Source organism: Sapajus apella, unplaced genomic scaffold (genome assembly GCF_009761245.1).
Source record: "Sapajus apella isolate SASKATOON/1434 unplaced genomic scaffold, GSC_monkey_1.0 scaffold69, whole genome shotgun sequence".
In the NCBI taxonomy this organism is placed as follows: Eukaryota; Metazoa; Chordata; class Mammalia; order Primates; family Cebidae; genus Sapajus; species Sapajus apella.
The window spans coordinates 8,314,571-8,330,869 of record NW_022437009.1 but is presented as its reverse complement, the minus strand read 5'-3'; the positions used below and the strand labels follow the sequence as shown (position 1 = coordinate 8,330,869).

The 16,299-nt window shown below is 45.5% G+C and overlaps 1 protein-coding gene across 3 annotated transcripts in view; it reads right to left on the bottom strand.

The window, feature by feature from the left end:
• KCND3 (potassium voltage-gated channel subfamily D member 3) overlaps positions 1-16,299 on the bottom strand; it is a 221,528-nt gene that overhangs the window by 4,791 nt on the left and 200,438 nt on the right. For all 3 annotated transcript variants that reach the window (XM_032249759.1, XM_032249757.1, XM_032249758.1), the window contains exons 3-5: positions 9,499-9,661; positions 2,391-2,492; positions 1,925-2,014 (exon numbers count right to left, since the gene is read on the bottom strand). In XM_032249759.1, coding sequence (XP_032105650.1) covers positions 1,925-2,014; positions 2,391-2,492; positions 9,499-9,661 — 355 coding nt within the window. The remainder of the gene's footprint in view (positions 1-1,924; positions 2,015-2,390; positions 2,493-9,498; positions 9,662-16,299) is intronic.

Here is a 16,299-nt window from a genome sequence, read left to right as displayed (position 1 = left end):
TTCCACCCCTTGAGTCCAACATTCCACCCCTCATTCCCGACATTCTGCCCCCTTCATCCCAACATTCCACCTTTTAGCCCCAACAAGACCCTGCTCAATCCCAACATTCACTCCTTCCATTCCAACATTCTACCTCTCCTGTCCCAACATTCCATCCCTTGAGCCCAACATTCCTCCCCTAAAATCCAGCATTCCAGAGCTTTAATCCCAATATCTCATCCCCACAATCCAACATTCTTTCCCTCAAATTCAGCATTCCATCCCTTCAAGGCCAGCATTCCATCCCTCAATTCTGAAAACTCATTTCTTTAATGCCAACATTCCATCCCTTCAAACCCAAATATTTTCACCCATATCCTTTCAATGTATACATTCCACCCAGCACATGCAACTTGGAAAGGGCAGTTGGGTCTGGGCCTATCCCTTTGGCAAGCTCAGAGTCTTTGAGACAAAGTCTAGATATGAATATAGGTTCTTGATAAATCCTGTAAATTAGGGTTTGCAGAGCACCTTCCCATTTTGGAAGTCCTTATTAGGTTCAGCTGTCATCCACAGTATCTGCTCAGATAGAGTCATTTTGGCCGGGCACGGTGGCTCACACTTGTAATCCCACACTTTGGGAGGCTGAGGTGGGTGGATCACAAGGTCAGGAGATCGAGACCATCTGGTCAACATGGTGAAACCCCATCTCTACTAAAACTACAAAAATTAGCTGTGCATAGTGGCACACGCCTGTAGTCCCAGCTACTTAGGAGGCTGGGGTAGGAGAATTGCTTGAACCCGGGAGGTGGAGGTTGCAGTGAGCTGAGATCACACCACTGCACTCCAGCCTGTAACAGAGCCAGACTCTGTCTCAAAAAAAAAAAAAAAAAAAAAAAAAAAAGAGTCATCTAAGCCAGGCATGGTGGTGTGCACCTGTAGTCCCAGCTACTTGGGAGGCTGAGATGGGAGGATCATTTGAGGCCAGGAGTTTTAAGACCAGCCTGGGCAACATAGCAAGATTCTGTCCCGGCCCCTCACCCTGATAAAAGGAGTCATCTAACGTTTATTCTCTCTACATCTGGGAGGCCAGGATATGGAACATCTAGAATTAGGAAGTTCCTTCCTTAGTGTACTGAGCCCTGACTACAGACTCTTTGGGGAGGAGGTTCTAGAAAGGAACAGGAAGGCTTTCACTTCGTTTCTCTTTGGCTTTTCTACCCTGACCTCTCTTCCCTGTCTACTATTCCTAGCACTTTCTGCCAAGGGTCCAGGGTTGGCCCCACTGCCCTTCCTTTCAGTCTGATGGTTAGGCACAAGCATCATTCCAACTCCAGCTGTGGCACCCTAAGCCATGGCTCTGTTTTAACAATCAGGCTGTTAGCATCTGGACTCCCTGAGAACCGCAGGGTGATTGGGCAGGGGTGTGGTTGAGGGGAGCAGTACTGATGAATCTTGGCTGGAGAAATACATGCATTGCCTCCTTCATACACTGTCTGCAGGAGGATGTAGGGAGTCAAGGGGTCCACAGGCTACACCAACCCAGCCCCAGAGGCAGGACAGAAATCAACACTCTTCTCCACTGTCCTATACAAATTCAGCCCAAGCTTTGAAGGGTAATGCCCATCAGAAGTTAGAAACTGATAGGCAGAGCCCTAAGTCCTCAGAAATCAAGAAATGGGCTGTGGAGATGAGTGTGGGATATGTGGGAGGCTGGGGGAGTGACCTCCTCAATGCTCCTGCAAAACAGAGCTGGCCTCCCACCCTGCTGACCTTGCCCCACTCCTCAGGATCTTCCATCTGAGGGCTGATAGATCTCATCACTACCTTTTGGATCTGAAGGGGACAGATCTTGACTTCTGTCCCAGAGTGAAGATATGAATACAGCCTTAGAAAAGGGTCAGGGTCAGTGATGAAAAGGAGGTGGCAATGGGTTGGGACTCACAGTGGTTTTTTCCAGGCAGTGCAGCAGGTGATGATGCTGGCTCTCGATGAGTGAGGTGGTCTTGCCCATGTGCTCCTCTTCTGGGGTGCCCTAGCGAAAAAAGAAGAGATACTGAGTAAAAAGTTGGTGGCTCTTCCCCTCTGCAGCTCCTTCATTTCTCCACTAAGGGTTAAAGGGCAATAGAAAAATCAAATTTTTTTATTTGACCAAATTTCAGGGTCAGCATTGAACATGCTAGCCTTTGGGCTCAGGGGCCCTTGGTCTAAACCTGGTTTAGAGGTAGTGTTGATAATCCTATGGGAGGGGTGTGTGAACAGGGGGGCCGCTACCTGAGGAAAGTTTGGAAACATGTCCTCCTTGGGGTTCCTACTGGGGCTCTGGGTTGGAAGGGCTGGTGTCCCCGGAAAGAGAAAACAAGCCCATCTGCCCCTTGACATTCCCCAGCCCAGGTCCTCTAGACACCTACCGTCAGCTCCAGTGCCTCGTTGAGAAGCCCGTTGCGCTTGCTGTGCAGGTATGCATTGGAACTGCCTGTTTTGGCCACACGGATCCTGGCAAGGCGAGCCTTCTGTGATTGGCAGAGACAATAAAAGAATGAGGGAGACCACGATACAGAAAGACGGCAAGCCTGATAACACCTGATGAAGGGGATGAGGCTGTTTCTCTCCAGTTTCATGCATCTCCAGTTATAGATCCAGGGATTTGGTCTGAGACGTTGTGTACCTACTTTGTACAGCTTGGTCGGGTCAGAATTCCCAGGAGTTTCCACTCATCTCTCCAACCTGAGTATAATCCTGGCAGGAGAAATATCACTCATCCAAGCTCTCTACTCCCAAAGGTTTCATGACCTTTATCTACTCAGTATTGCAAAATGCCATGTGCTATACAGTGGGGGTATATCTTATCTCTAACTAGGCTGCAAACTCCTTAGAGGAATGTATATGATAGCTGTCCTGATTCTCCTCTAGGGAACAGTACAGTTTTCTGCATATAGTAGTTCCCTAAATATTAATTATGAGGAAAGCAAGGCATGTGCCTATGTGCCCTTCAACACTTCTTAACTCCTCTGCAATTTTTTTCTTAGCACTTATTGCTAAGGTAATTCATGTTTCATATATTTATCTTGATACTTTCTCTTTCTCTCCACTGAAATGTAAACTCCTCACATTTCCACTGAAATGTAAACTCCAAGGAGGGGTTTTTGCCTTATTTACTGATGTACCCCAAATAAACAGTAGGTTCTCAATTTTTAAAGTTAATAAACATATTTACAATTGTATGTCTGTCTTTGGGAGTGGATTCATGCATGTGTGTGTGTGTGTGCGTGTGTGCGTGTGTGTATATATATATATACACACACGCACACACGCACACACACACACACACACACACACGCATGCATGCAGGTGCACACCACCATGCCTGGCTTAGATGACTCTTTTTTTTTTTTTGAGACTGAATATATATGTGTGTATATATGTATATATATATATATATTTTTTTTTTTTTTGAGACTGAGTCTTGCTCTATCACCCAGGCTAGAGTGCAGGGGCTCACTGCAACCTCCGTCTCTCAGATTTAAGTGATTCTCCTGCCTCAGCCTCCCGGGTAATTGGGATTACAGGCACCCGCCATCACACCTGGCTAATTTTTGTATTTTTGGTAGAGAAACGGGGCTTCACCATGTTGGCCAGGATGTTCTCAAACTCCTGACCTCAGGTGATTCACCCGCCTCAGCCTCCCAAAGTGCTGGGATTACAGGTGTGAGCCACTGCACCCAGCTGCATGTGTATGTTAATATATATTTATTTTGCTGTGCATGACAGTGGGAATGAGTATAGGTACATGTCAGAGTTGACCTGGTATGCGTAAGAAGGGAGATGGGACACATTTCCACACACTACTTGGTTTTAACTAGGACAACTGAAACTCTCCGCAGCTCCAACCTGGGAAGCCTTCAGCGGAGAAGGTCCACTGCAGGAGGACTGCATGGTACCTCAGTACAAGCTCATCTCTTCTGCTTGCCCAGGGAGAAGCTGAACACATTACACATGCTGGCTGCCCTTCTCCCTCCTAATGACTGTAATCAATGTTGCCATGACAGTAGCACAGCCAGAGAGAGGACTAAGGAAGGAGACTGAGAAGGAGAAGGGGCTGGGTAGAGGTTTCCTGCTGGTTTAAAAAAATGCAGCTTGAGGTTTGGACTCTGTAGATCTAGTTACGGCCTCAGGCTCTTGCTACTGGAAGCAGAACAGCTCCCAAGGATCACGGACCTATCCTGAAGTAAAATGTCCCTCCTACTTGGTCTCTCCAAGCCCACATGTGACTTCAGCATGGACTCTAAGCAGAAGAGTCCTAGGGAAATTGTGGCAATTTCCTCTTCTTGTCACCCACTCCCCAAGTGTCCTGCTGGGCTGGTTCATCTGCTTAAAGGAGGCCACGGCACAGGGGTTCAGGTGGTCAACAGAAGCACAAAGGATGTATATCTCTAGCTTCCTGGGAAGTATCTCCTTGCAGAAACAATTCAACTCCCTTCCCTGGCTTCTAAATATGGGGAAGAGGCGAGGACTTCAGCCTGAAAGATCTTCCCCTAAGTCTGCGGAAGACTGCTTCTCTTGATGAAGGAAAGAATAAAAAGGGGAACATGGGAGAGAAAGGATGATGGCAAATCAGCCCTATCACTCCTCCTCTCTACAAGCAGAGAACATTCATTTGTGGGCCAGGACAGTTCTACTCCATGGGAATCCTGCCCCAGCCCTCGCCTTGGCTAGATGTTTACATTTAAGCCAATTCCACATCATTTGAGGATGTGGCTGCATTTCCTTTGGGTGAGTGCTGGGTGTTGAGAATTTCATATGGAAATCCAATTGTGTCAAGCTCATTATAGTCTTAGATAATTTGATTGCACCACTTGGAGCCAGACCTTTCTCGTGTCTGGGGTCCATCTTCATTAGTTTCTAGAGATGAAAGATTCTCCTGTTCTTTTTTGTGGCATTTCTTTTAATCTTATCTTACCCTGGGCTCTATTAAAGCAACAGATTGTCATATCAAATGCACTGGATCATTTAATCACTTCCCACACAGGATAAAGAGGTTTGCAATGGATTTACAGAACCATACCCAGCATGTGAAATTTGGTGGGGCTCTATGGCTTGGTTTTGAGCTCTTAGGGGCTGGGGCATGTGGCTTATGCATATTTTTATCTCTAGCACCCAACACAGGGCTTCGCACTGAACAGGTGCTCAAGCAAAGTTTATGATGGTTGAGGAAGGAAGAAGATCCTATGTAGATGGCTGGACGGCCATGCTTATACAGCCACTGTAATGGGCCCAATCCTTGTACGGACTGCTCAATCTCACCCTCTTCCATGGCGTTAAAAACAATGTGGGAGTTAAAAGAGAGCTTGGAGATCATCCAGACCAATTCAAAGACAAAAAAAAAAAAAAAAAAAAAAAAAAAGGGAAGATGTGATGTGAGGGGAAGTGACTTATCCAGGGCAAGGCAGTGGATGAGCAAGACTTCAGCTCAGGACCCTCCAACTTTCAGACCCGAATGCTGCTTCCAGAACTTTTTCCTCCTCCTTTCCTGAATTTCCACCATCAGGCAAGTTTCAAAATTTGAGAAAAACCCAGGAGATTGTATTTTCAACAAATGTGGAGAATCCAGAGTTGGAGGAGAGGGGACCTGAAAGGAGAAGGCTGCTACCTTGGGTACCGTTGCAGGCACCGTCTACGCTCAAGCCCATACTTCTACCAATCCTTGAGACGCCTCTCACAATTAAGCACTTTCTTCCTGTTTGGCTAATGGGTGCCTTTTAGCCATGAGTATTTCTATCTCTTGGCCTAGGAGAGGCAGAAGGAAGAGAAACAGAAAAAAATGGAAAGGACAAAACATGGGCAATTGCATTCTTAGGCATTTATTTCAGAGAAATTAAAGCTTATGCTCACATAAAAACTTCTACATGATTGTGCACAGTAGCTTTATTTGTAATAGCCAGAAACTGGAATCATCCCAGGTGTTCCTCAACAGGCAAATAAACAAACCAGTACATCTGTACCTTGGAATACTACTCAGCAATAAAAACGAGTGGAATATTGATACAGCCACTTGGATGAAAATCCGGGAATCATATAGAATGGAAAAAGCCAATCCCCAAAGGTTACCTATTGCATGAATTCATTTATATAACATTTTGAATTGAAAACATTTTATAAATGATGGAAAAATAAATGGTTGCTATGGGTTAGGGACAGGGCAGGGCTAGGGCAGAAGGTGGGGTTATAAAAGGGCAACCCACAAGATTCTTGTGGTGTAAGAACTGTTGAGTCTCTTGACTGCGGCAGTGGATGCATGAACTTAACACACACACAAGCGTACACACGCACACACACACACACACACACACACACACACGCCAGAACAAGTAAAACTGGAATATCTGAATAAGCTTGGTTGGTTGTACAATGTCTATACCCTGGTTGTGGTATATAGTACTATTGTTTTGTACAATGTTACCACTGGGGGAACTGCTGGGCAAACTTTATAAGGGATTGCTCTGTGTTATTTCCTACAACTACATGGGCATCTGTAATTATCTCAATAAAACATTTCATTAAAGAAAAGAATATGGGTATGTACCAGAACTCAAGATGGGGACCAAATGCCCCACTCCAGATGTTCCCCTCTCTGTCCACTGCCAGACCTCCCCTTATCTCCAGTTCACTTGGCTCAGAGGACACAGTATCTAAAGCAAATAGTAATAGACTAATCTTAGTAATAATCCCAAGCAAACTAGTCATGGGAAGAGGATGACGGCATTAATTTCCCTTTGAGGGAAGTTAATATAGCTACGATAGCTCCCAAGTGTGTGGTCTGGGCTGAGAACTGTCATTAGCCTCCTGCCTATCCCATCTCTCCCTTTCCACCAAATTTTCTGGACCTGCTTGCCTTGACCCATGGTGAAAGACTCAGTGCTGGAGCAGCAAGTATTTTTTCTCTCTTATAGGAAGCCCAAGGTGACAGAGACAGAGCTGAGTAACCTTGAGGAGAAACAGTATCCAGGCGAGGTAAAAACATCGTAAATATGGCCGGGCGCGGTGGCTCACGCCTGTAATCCCAGCACTTTGGAAGGCCGAGGCGGGTGGATCACGAGGTCAAGAGATCGAGACCATCCTGGTCAACACGGTGAAACCCCGTCTCTACTAAAAATACAAAAAATTAGCTGGGCATGGGGGCGCGTGCCTGTAATCCCAGCTACTCGGGAGGCTGAGGCAGGAGAATTGCCTGAACCCAGGAGGCGGAGGTTGCCGTGAGCCGAGATCGCGCCATTGCACTCCAGCTTGGGTAACAAGAGCGAAACTCCGTCTCAAAAAAAAAAAAAAAAAAAAAAAAAACATCGTAAATATTTACTCTGATTTCAAGGGGAGAGAGAAGAGGAAGAGGGAAAGGGGCAGGGAAGGAGGGATACTCATCTTTAGCAACTAGAGGAAGGAATAAGCCTAAGTTGCTCCTAGATTTTAATTACACAGGATGAACTTATAATGTCCCAGGGGAGAGCTGGGAACATGCCTGTAATCCTAGCTACTCTGGAGGCTGAGGTGGGAGGACTCCCTGACCCCAGGAGTTTGACTCCATCCTAGACAACACCGTGAGATCCCATCTCTAAAAACAATAATAAATCAATTCCCAGGGGAGGGGAAGGTAGCTGTAGGAGCCATTGAGAGCACAGCTGGAATGGGCTGTCACTGGTGTGTGCACAGCCGTGAGCTAGTGTGTGAGCTGAGGATTCCTGTGAACCTCATCTGCCAAAAACCTGTGTCAGCCCCGGCCCCTTGAGGGCGGGGCCACTAGAGGATCCTTGGCCCCTCAGGGTCTCTGGTTCCTGAATGTGGGAAGGAGATCCCAGTTTCTCCCACTCCCTTATTTAGAACAGCGTAACAAATTTGGACTGTATTCAAATCTGCTGCCTGGCTTGAACAGGGAAAGAGGGAAGATTTCCATTTCTGGGGTGACTGGCAGGGGACAGGAGGTAGGGAAACCCTGACCTTGGATGAAGAGGTAGGAGATAGGCGTGTATGGAACAGAAAGGATGATGGCACAGAGCCGGAAGATAAATCTTAAGGTGGCAACCTACCAGACCAGGTCAGGATAAGTAAAAACATAGTTCAGCAGAGGCAGAGGGGACAGGAGGGCAAGGAAGAGCCAACCACAAAGGCACACAGAAGGTGATAGGCTAGAGGTGGGAACCAAATGGATTCACCATACAATCATATGTAAATTGTTATATGATAATTATACATTTTGGAGCTTGCTTTCATAACCTTTATAGCTTTGTGACATACACAGATCTGTTCTGAAATTCTGCATTTCTTCCTCCAGAACGACATTAACTTCCCTTTGAGCCTTTGCACCCAAAGCAAGCCCTGCTAGTTGGAGGTTAACCCTGCAAGCAGAAGGCCAGTAGCAGGGATATGTAGCAAGGAAAGAATCTGGCTGCAATGCACAGGGCTGACCACGTAGTATGTGTTCAGTAAATGTTTGTGGAATAAAGGATAAAAGAAAGAATAAAGTAGGGAGACAAAACCCCAAGCCTCCGAAAGTCAATCTTTCAACAGCTTGCCTCCTGTCCATTGTCCTCAGAAAGGCTATGGCCACAATCCCTGGGGGCTGAGATGCTGCTGAAGGGGCATCACAGTTCAGCCCAAATCTGAAGACAATTAATAACACCACTCCCCTCTCCCCCAACCCAGATATCCCTCTTCTGAGAGGAAACCTGGGGAAAGTCACTACCCAGGAACCTCATTGGCTAGATGCCTTAAAAATGCAAGTGAACAAGAGTTGGCTGAGTCGATGAGCTGTTCTAGAAAGAAGGTTCAGGGCTAGCTGGAAAAAGAGGCTTCTTTCTGAGCACTAAAGGCTTCAGACATTTTTCCTCATTGCATGGGCAAATGACCGTATTTTACCCTCTGCTGCAGTCTTCAGTAGTGTATATGGAGCATATCTAAAGCTTTCCTCAGGACTCATGGTTAGTCTCCTGATCTCCAACTGCAGTTACGTTCTGTGCCTTTACCCTATGATATCCTGGAGATTCCTAAAGCCTCTTGTGCCATATGTCTCTGAACTAAGCGGCCTCAGGATGCTCTCCTTTCACAGTATTTATTTCTCTTTTCAACAAATTTATTTTTGTCACTGGGTTTTCTATAGGCTTTTATAGGATATTAAAAAGAGATTATGTTTCCTAGTAAGCTCTTGCTTGGCAGAGGGAGGCGTACAGGGACGGCTGAGTGGCAGTGGCTGAGGGAGTGGAGGTGGAGCCAGAGGCCAAGGAAATTGCCATAGAATGTCCAAAGGGGGATAATCAGCTTATAGATAATTGAGGGTTCATTGCATTTTGGAACTGACTGGGGCTGGAATTTAGGAGACTGGTGAGCGGGAAGGGACTGAAGCTACCTTACCTTGCAAAGCCAAAGGCTGTCTGTGCAGTGATCCTCCAAGAAGCTCTAGGCCTGGCTCCCTGACTGACGCTCCCCCGCATCCTTTACACTGCCCCCCACATCCCTGCGTCTGAGGCTTACCTTTTGTGCTCTGCGTTTATCAGCTCTCTGATTCTGGTGGTAAATCCGGCTAAAGTTGGAAACAATCACAGGGACTGGCAGGGCAATGACGAGGACGCCGCTCAAGGAGCAGATGGAGCCGAAGATCTTCCCTGCAATTGTCTTAGGCACCATGTCTCCGTATCTGAGAGAGGGAGAGAAACAGGGTGTAAGGGAGCGAGGGCCATTTGGGAAACAAGTCAGGCTTCCCTGCCAGTCATTCACCTATTCATTCATTCACTCATTCAGCAATTGTTTAGAGTACCTACTATGTGCCAGGTACTGTGACACAACCTGGGGGTGAACAAAAGAGACGACATCCTTATGTGCAAGGAGACAGCATCCTAACAAGACCATAAACAATTAAGTGAATACATAAAAAAGTTGGTTCTAGGAAAAGATGAGAGAGAGGTTGTGCATCAGATGGTGGGACCGAGGTCAGGAAAGGCCTCTCTGATGAGCTAACATTTAAGCTGAGAGCTGAAGGTAAAGGATCCAGTCATGCAAAACACCTGGGGACAATGGTGTGCGGTAGAGGGAACAGCAAGTACAGAGGCCCTGAGGTAGCAGGAAGGGGTCTGGCCTGATGTAGGAATTGTCAAAGGGTTAGCAAGACTAGAGCCCACAAGAGGACGGTAAGGCAGATAGGGCCCAGATCATGCAGCGTCTGACGGGCCACGGGGAGGAATATGGGTTTATCTTAAATACAGGGAGGTGCTATGAGGAGTTTTCAGCAGAAGAGCAACAGAATCTCATTTATGATAATAATAACAAATAACAAAGTTGCCTTCTATTCATGTGGATTTATAATTTACAAAGCACTTCTACATGTTTACCTCACATAAGCCCCATGAACCCTGTGAACTTTGTATTCTTATCCCTGTTGTACAGACGCAGGTACTAAGGCTGAGATAATTATGTGGACTGCCCTCATTTTCTCAGCTGGGATTAAAAGCTACTCTTCTTGCTTTTATCTATTTTCCAGTAGCCATAGCATCTCAGAGGGGGACCATGAGCTCTGAAGCTCAGCCCCTCACATCTGTGAAGCCACGTTGGAACCGTGCCGGCTCCTCTCAGAGCTTGGAGAAACCCGCTTAAGTACTTCACACCCTAGCAGCTGCCCTCTGGGACCAGCTTGGCCTGGATCCTACTCAGTCCTGGGCAGGCAGGCCAGAGCCTCTGTCCTCAATCAATAAGACACTCTCCACAGTGGTTAAGTGTTTATTGAGATAATTGAAAGGCCTTATTAAGCAAAGAGCTATGATTACTCCTTTGGCCAAAGACAGAAACACCAACTCCCCTGTCTCTGTACCCTCTGGGTGTCTGGAGCAGAAACAAGCTTATGATGACCAGGAATTGTTTCTGCTAAAATAGGCTCAAAGTCATTTGTCCTGAGGAGATCATGGAGCTTGGGTTTCCAGAGATGATGTGGAAGGGGATGGGGCAAGCTATTTCAGAAGTATGAACACCCAAGAAGTTTGTGGAAGACATGGCAGAAGTAGACAGGTATTTGGTGAATGAATGAATGAATGAATGATCTCACTTAAGCCTCTCAATTCCCTTTGAAGTAGGCTCCTGTTTTGAGACTGTCTTCCTTCTCCTTCAGTGTCCATGCCCTTTGCCCTGGTTCAAGATTTCCTGGACGTGCACCAGCATTGAGGCCTGTGATAGAGGCTTCTAGATCTTTCCAGCTAGAGTTGTTTCCTCCGCCATGATACTCAGGAGAGGCCTCCAGGGAAGTGGTTGAGAACGTGGATTGTGAACTTAGACAATGTGGGTTCAAGACTCACCCAGCTCCATAAAATAGCTGTGTGATCTTGGGGGAATGTTACTCTGGGCCTCAGTTTCCTTATCTATAAATTGAAGATAATAACAGTAACCTAGATCATAATCCTATTGTAACATATACAGCTCTACAAACAATAAATACTATTACTTTTAGCTAGGCATTCTGAAAACCACAGTCTCTGTTGATGAGAAACTCTAAAAACACAGTTGGTTTTCCCAAGTTCAAATAGCCCCAGTGATGAAGAAAAAGTGGCTGCCTCTAAGATATATCACCTTAGCTGGGATTTTCAGATGACATAACTGAAGGCCCATGGGCACGGGGCTGTGGATGAAAATAAAGCATGGCAGGAATGTGGAAGAATAACATCAGGAAGGCTGCATTTCAGAGTGACTGAGGCTGGTGAGGAATGCTAAGGACAACAGAAAGATTGTTTTATCCATTTGAAGAAAGAGAAGGGAAGCCATGCCTCCTGCTGGGGCAGATGGTCTGCTAGTGACAGATGACAGGGAGAAAGCCGAATAATCCACACCCAGACATCCTCTGCCTTCTCCACCGAGAAGGAGGAGCTGCGTCTTGGAGAGGCTGGGACAAATGCTGAAAAGAAGGATCCGGAGCTTAAAGTAGGAGACGGGAAAGCAGGCAAGGGTCCAGCTGAATTCAGTAAATTTACATCACAGGCCCACATGAGTCCCACCCAGGAGACAGGAGGAATGTGCAGATGGGGCTGCAGAACCACTGCCCTGGATCTTTGAGAAATCATGGTGCAGCAGAAAATTGCCAAGAGACAAGAGATGGAAAAGAGTTGTGTTGAATTTTTAAAGAAGGCAAAAGGAGAAACCACAGACCAATAGGCTGGGCATCCATAAATTCTGCCATCAAATTGCTGGCAGAATTTGAGAGCAGATTATTAAGTGGACAGCTTGTGAATACTTGGAAAATAAGCTGTATTGGTTCTCTAGGCACACATTTTGCCAAATTAACCTTATTTCTTGTGGTGACAGTGAGGTTGACTGGTTGGTAGATCAGGAGACTGCTCCAGACCAACTGAATCATGATTTTAACAAGATGGGTTCTTGTCCCAGTTCTTTATACCCTTGACAAGCTGGAGGAGCATGGTGTGGATAGCAGTATGGTTAGCAGGGTTTACACAACCATGTCCAGTCTTCTGGCACTTCTCAAAGATTACCAACTGTGATCCTATGCCAGCAAAGGAAGTTCATGGTTTTCATGTTAAAACATCTCCTTTAGTGAAAAAGTAAATAAGTAAATGAAAGAAAGATCTCAAGTTAGGTCTCCAGCGGTATGTTCCAGAATTTTTCATAAACTTATATAAAGCCAGAGGGAGGCAACATGGCCTAATAATTAAGAGAGGACACTGGAGTCCAACCTGGGTTTGAACCCTAGCTTACATTAGTTACCCACTAGTTAAGTGACCCTGGGCCATTTATTTAACCCGAGCCTGTATCACCTATAAAATGGGTTTTATATCTCCAGGGTTTTTGCAATAATTAATGAGATGATTCAGAAGAAACCCTTAATTCAGTGTTTGAATAACTGTAAGTTGTCTAGAATTAGCCAGTGTAGTGGGTACCTATTGTTTTGTCTGCTGACACCCTAATAGGAATTGTGCCTCTCATTACCACGATGATGTAAACTGTTCAGATAAGCTGCCGTATTTCCCATGCCCCCATGCCCACTTGCCACAGTTAATGAGTTCAAAATAGGGCATCTTACCCATGCTGAGTCAATGACTTCCTTTCCTGGATTTATTTCTTTTTTAAAGCGTTACTGAGACACAATTTACATACTACAAAATCCAACCATTTAAATTGTACATTTCAATGGTTTTTAGTATATTTACAAAGTTGTGCTTACATCACCACAGTTTAATTTTAGAGCACTTCATAACCTCTAAAAAAACTTGTACCCATTAGCAGTCTGTGACCATTCCACAGCCTACCTCTCAGACTTACACAACCAAGAATCTACTTTCTGTCTCCACAGATGTCCTCACATTGGACAATTCATGTGAACGGACCCATATATGTAGCTTTTGCTGTCTGACTTCTTTCACTGAATGTATTTTCAAGGTTCATCCATGTTGTGGCATGTATCAGTACTCCATTTCTTTTTATGGCTGAATAACATTCCACTGTCTGGGTATGCCACATTTTGTTAATTCATTCAAAAGTTGATGACATTTGGGTTGTTCCCACATTTGAGTTTTTCTGGATAATGCTGCTATAAACATTTGTGTACAAGTTTTTGTGTGAACATGTTTCCATTTCCCTAGGAGTCATACGGTAACTACGTTAAATAGTTTGAGGAACTGCCAAAATGTTTTCCAAAGTGGCTGTGCCATTTTACATTCCCACCGGCAATGAATGAGGCGTCCAATTTCTCTTTATCTAAGACAACACTTGTTATTGTCTGTCTTTTTATCGCTGTCCCGGTGGGTATTATCTCGTTATGGTTTTGATTTGGATTTTCCTGATGGCTGATGGTGTGGAACATCTTTTCCCCTTCCTTGGACTTTTACATTGGGATCAGATCAGTCTGTTTCAAAGAAGCCGACATTGCAACAGCAAAGATATGGAGCTGTTGGCAGCCACAGTGTCTGCCCTGGGGAAAAGCAGGATTGCAGTCAGGGAGGAAGAAGATTGGCACTAGCAGGAGATGAGTGATGGAAAAGACAGTGACGGAGCTGGAGTTCCTGTTCTAATTCTTACCAAGGACCAGCTGTATCCCTGACTTTCTTGTCGCTTAGCTGTTCCATTCTTCCTTTGACTCTGCTCACTACCAAATTTTTGTTTAACCTTCTTTCATTTGGCTCCTGTGGTAATGCTGATGATGAGGCTGCTACTGATGATTGTTTCAAAGTAAGTTCCTCCCATTTCTAAATGACAGAGCTACTATGAATTGAGGTCTTTAGGAGTCAAAAGGATTTTAACAGGTTGTAATCTTGGGCGAAGCCAACCAGATTAATTTTAACAAAGGTAAATGAGAACACCAGCATTTTGATTCAAATAATCAATGACGTATAGCTTATGGGAAAGACCTGGCTTAAAAAGAGTCTCTGTTAACAATCACCTGGGAATTTAACTTAAACATTGGCCACCAGTATAAAGAGGCTGCTAAAAACCTAATGCCATCCTTGGCTGGACTGATGTGAGTGCAGTGTCTGGAAAAAAGAATGGGTGTTGTGCTCTGCTCCTCGATGCAGACCATTTCTAGGCTGCTGTGTCAAGTTCCAGGCACTATGCAGTCTGTAGGACATTGATTAACTGGATCATGTCTAGAGAGGGGAGGCTGTCTGGAAATCCTCTCAAGGGAAACCATCAAAGGAATGGGAATGTTTGGCCCAAAGAAGTGGAGTTGGGGAATGGAAGAATGGAAAGGAACAATGTACCAGAGCCTGTGCCAGAAACTTTATCTGCACTAGTGGGTCTCACAGTAACCCACCCTATCAGGTAGGGTTGACCCACTTTAGGGATGAGGAGCGTAAGTCCAGAGAGGACAGGAACTTGTTCAAGGTCACTCAAGTAGTAAGAGCAGAACTGCTGGGGTTAGAGGGCAGGTTGTTTTCATTGCCCCTGCTCTTTCCTTCACATCCTGCTCCTCCCAGGGTCAGGGAAGGGTGGAAGGGACAGTGAGGGTGGGGCAAGGGAAAGGAGGGCTTCGAGGAGTCAGTGGGAACTTACCCCTTCTCTCCACCTCCTCCCAGGGTCAGGGAAGGGTGGAAGGGACAGTGAGGGTGGGGCGAGGGAAAGGAGGGCTCTGGAAGAGGGCTGCGAGGAGTCAGAGGGAACTTAACCCCTTCTCTCCACCTCCCCTCGGTGGCAGCAGCACAGCACAGTGGTTAAAAGTGTGGTCTGGGTATATATCCAAAGGATTACAAATCGTTCTACTATAAGGACACGTGCACACGAATGTTCATTGCAGCACTGTTTACAATAGCAAAGACCTGGAACCAACCCAAATGCCCATCGACGATAGGCTGGATAGGGAAAATGTGGCACATATACACCATGGAATATTATGCAGCCATCAAAAACGATGAGTTTGGGTCCTTTGTAGGGACATAGATGAACCTGGAAACCATCATTCTCAGCAAACTGACAGAAGAGCAGAAGATCAAACACCGCATGTTCTCACTCATAGATGGGTGTTGAACAATGAGAACACATGGACACAGGGAGGGGAGCACTACACACTGGGGTCAGTTGGGGGGAAATAGGGGAGGGACGGTGGGGGGTGGGAAGCTGGGGAGAGATAGCAAGGGGAGAAATGCCAGATGTAGGTGATGGGGAGGAAGGCAGAAAATCACACTGCCACGTCTGTACCTATGCAACAATTTTGCATGTTCTTCACATGTACCCCAAAACCTAAAATGCAATAAAATAAATAAATGGGGGAAAAAAAAAGATTCTTGCAAAATAATTCAAAAAAAAAAAAAAGTGTGGTCTCTGAGTGCCAGGCTACCCAGGGCAAATCCTGGCTCTGCCACTTGTTAGCTGGGTGACTTTGGCCATGACACTGAAGTCCTTTGTCTTCACTTTCCTGGCATCGATCAATTAATAGTACCTATGTCACAGGGTTGCTGTGAGGGATTGAATGAACTATGTTTTGTGAAAGCTCAACCTAGCATATAGGAAAAGCTTTATTTATAAGTGTTTATTAAATAAACCCTGGGCCCAGACCATCATTATTTCTAAACTAGACTTATGCAAAAGTCTCTTAACCAGAGTTCTCACTTATACTTTTGTTATCCATATATACACATAAAACAATTAATATACATAAAATTATAATGTAAATTATTATATATATATAAAATAGTATAAATTCCTGAGCTCAAGTGATCCTCCCACCTTAGCCTCCTGAGTAGCAAGGACTGCAGGTGGTTGCCACCATACCCAGCTGATTTTTTTGTTTTTTGTAGAGGTGAGTTTCACTATGTTGCCCAGGCTGGTCTGGAACTCCTGCCCTCAAGT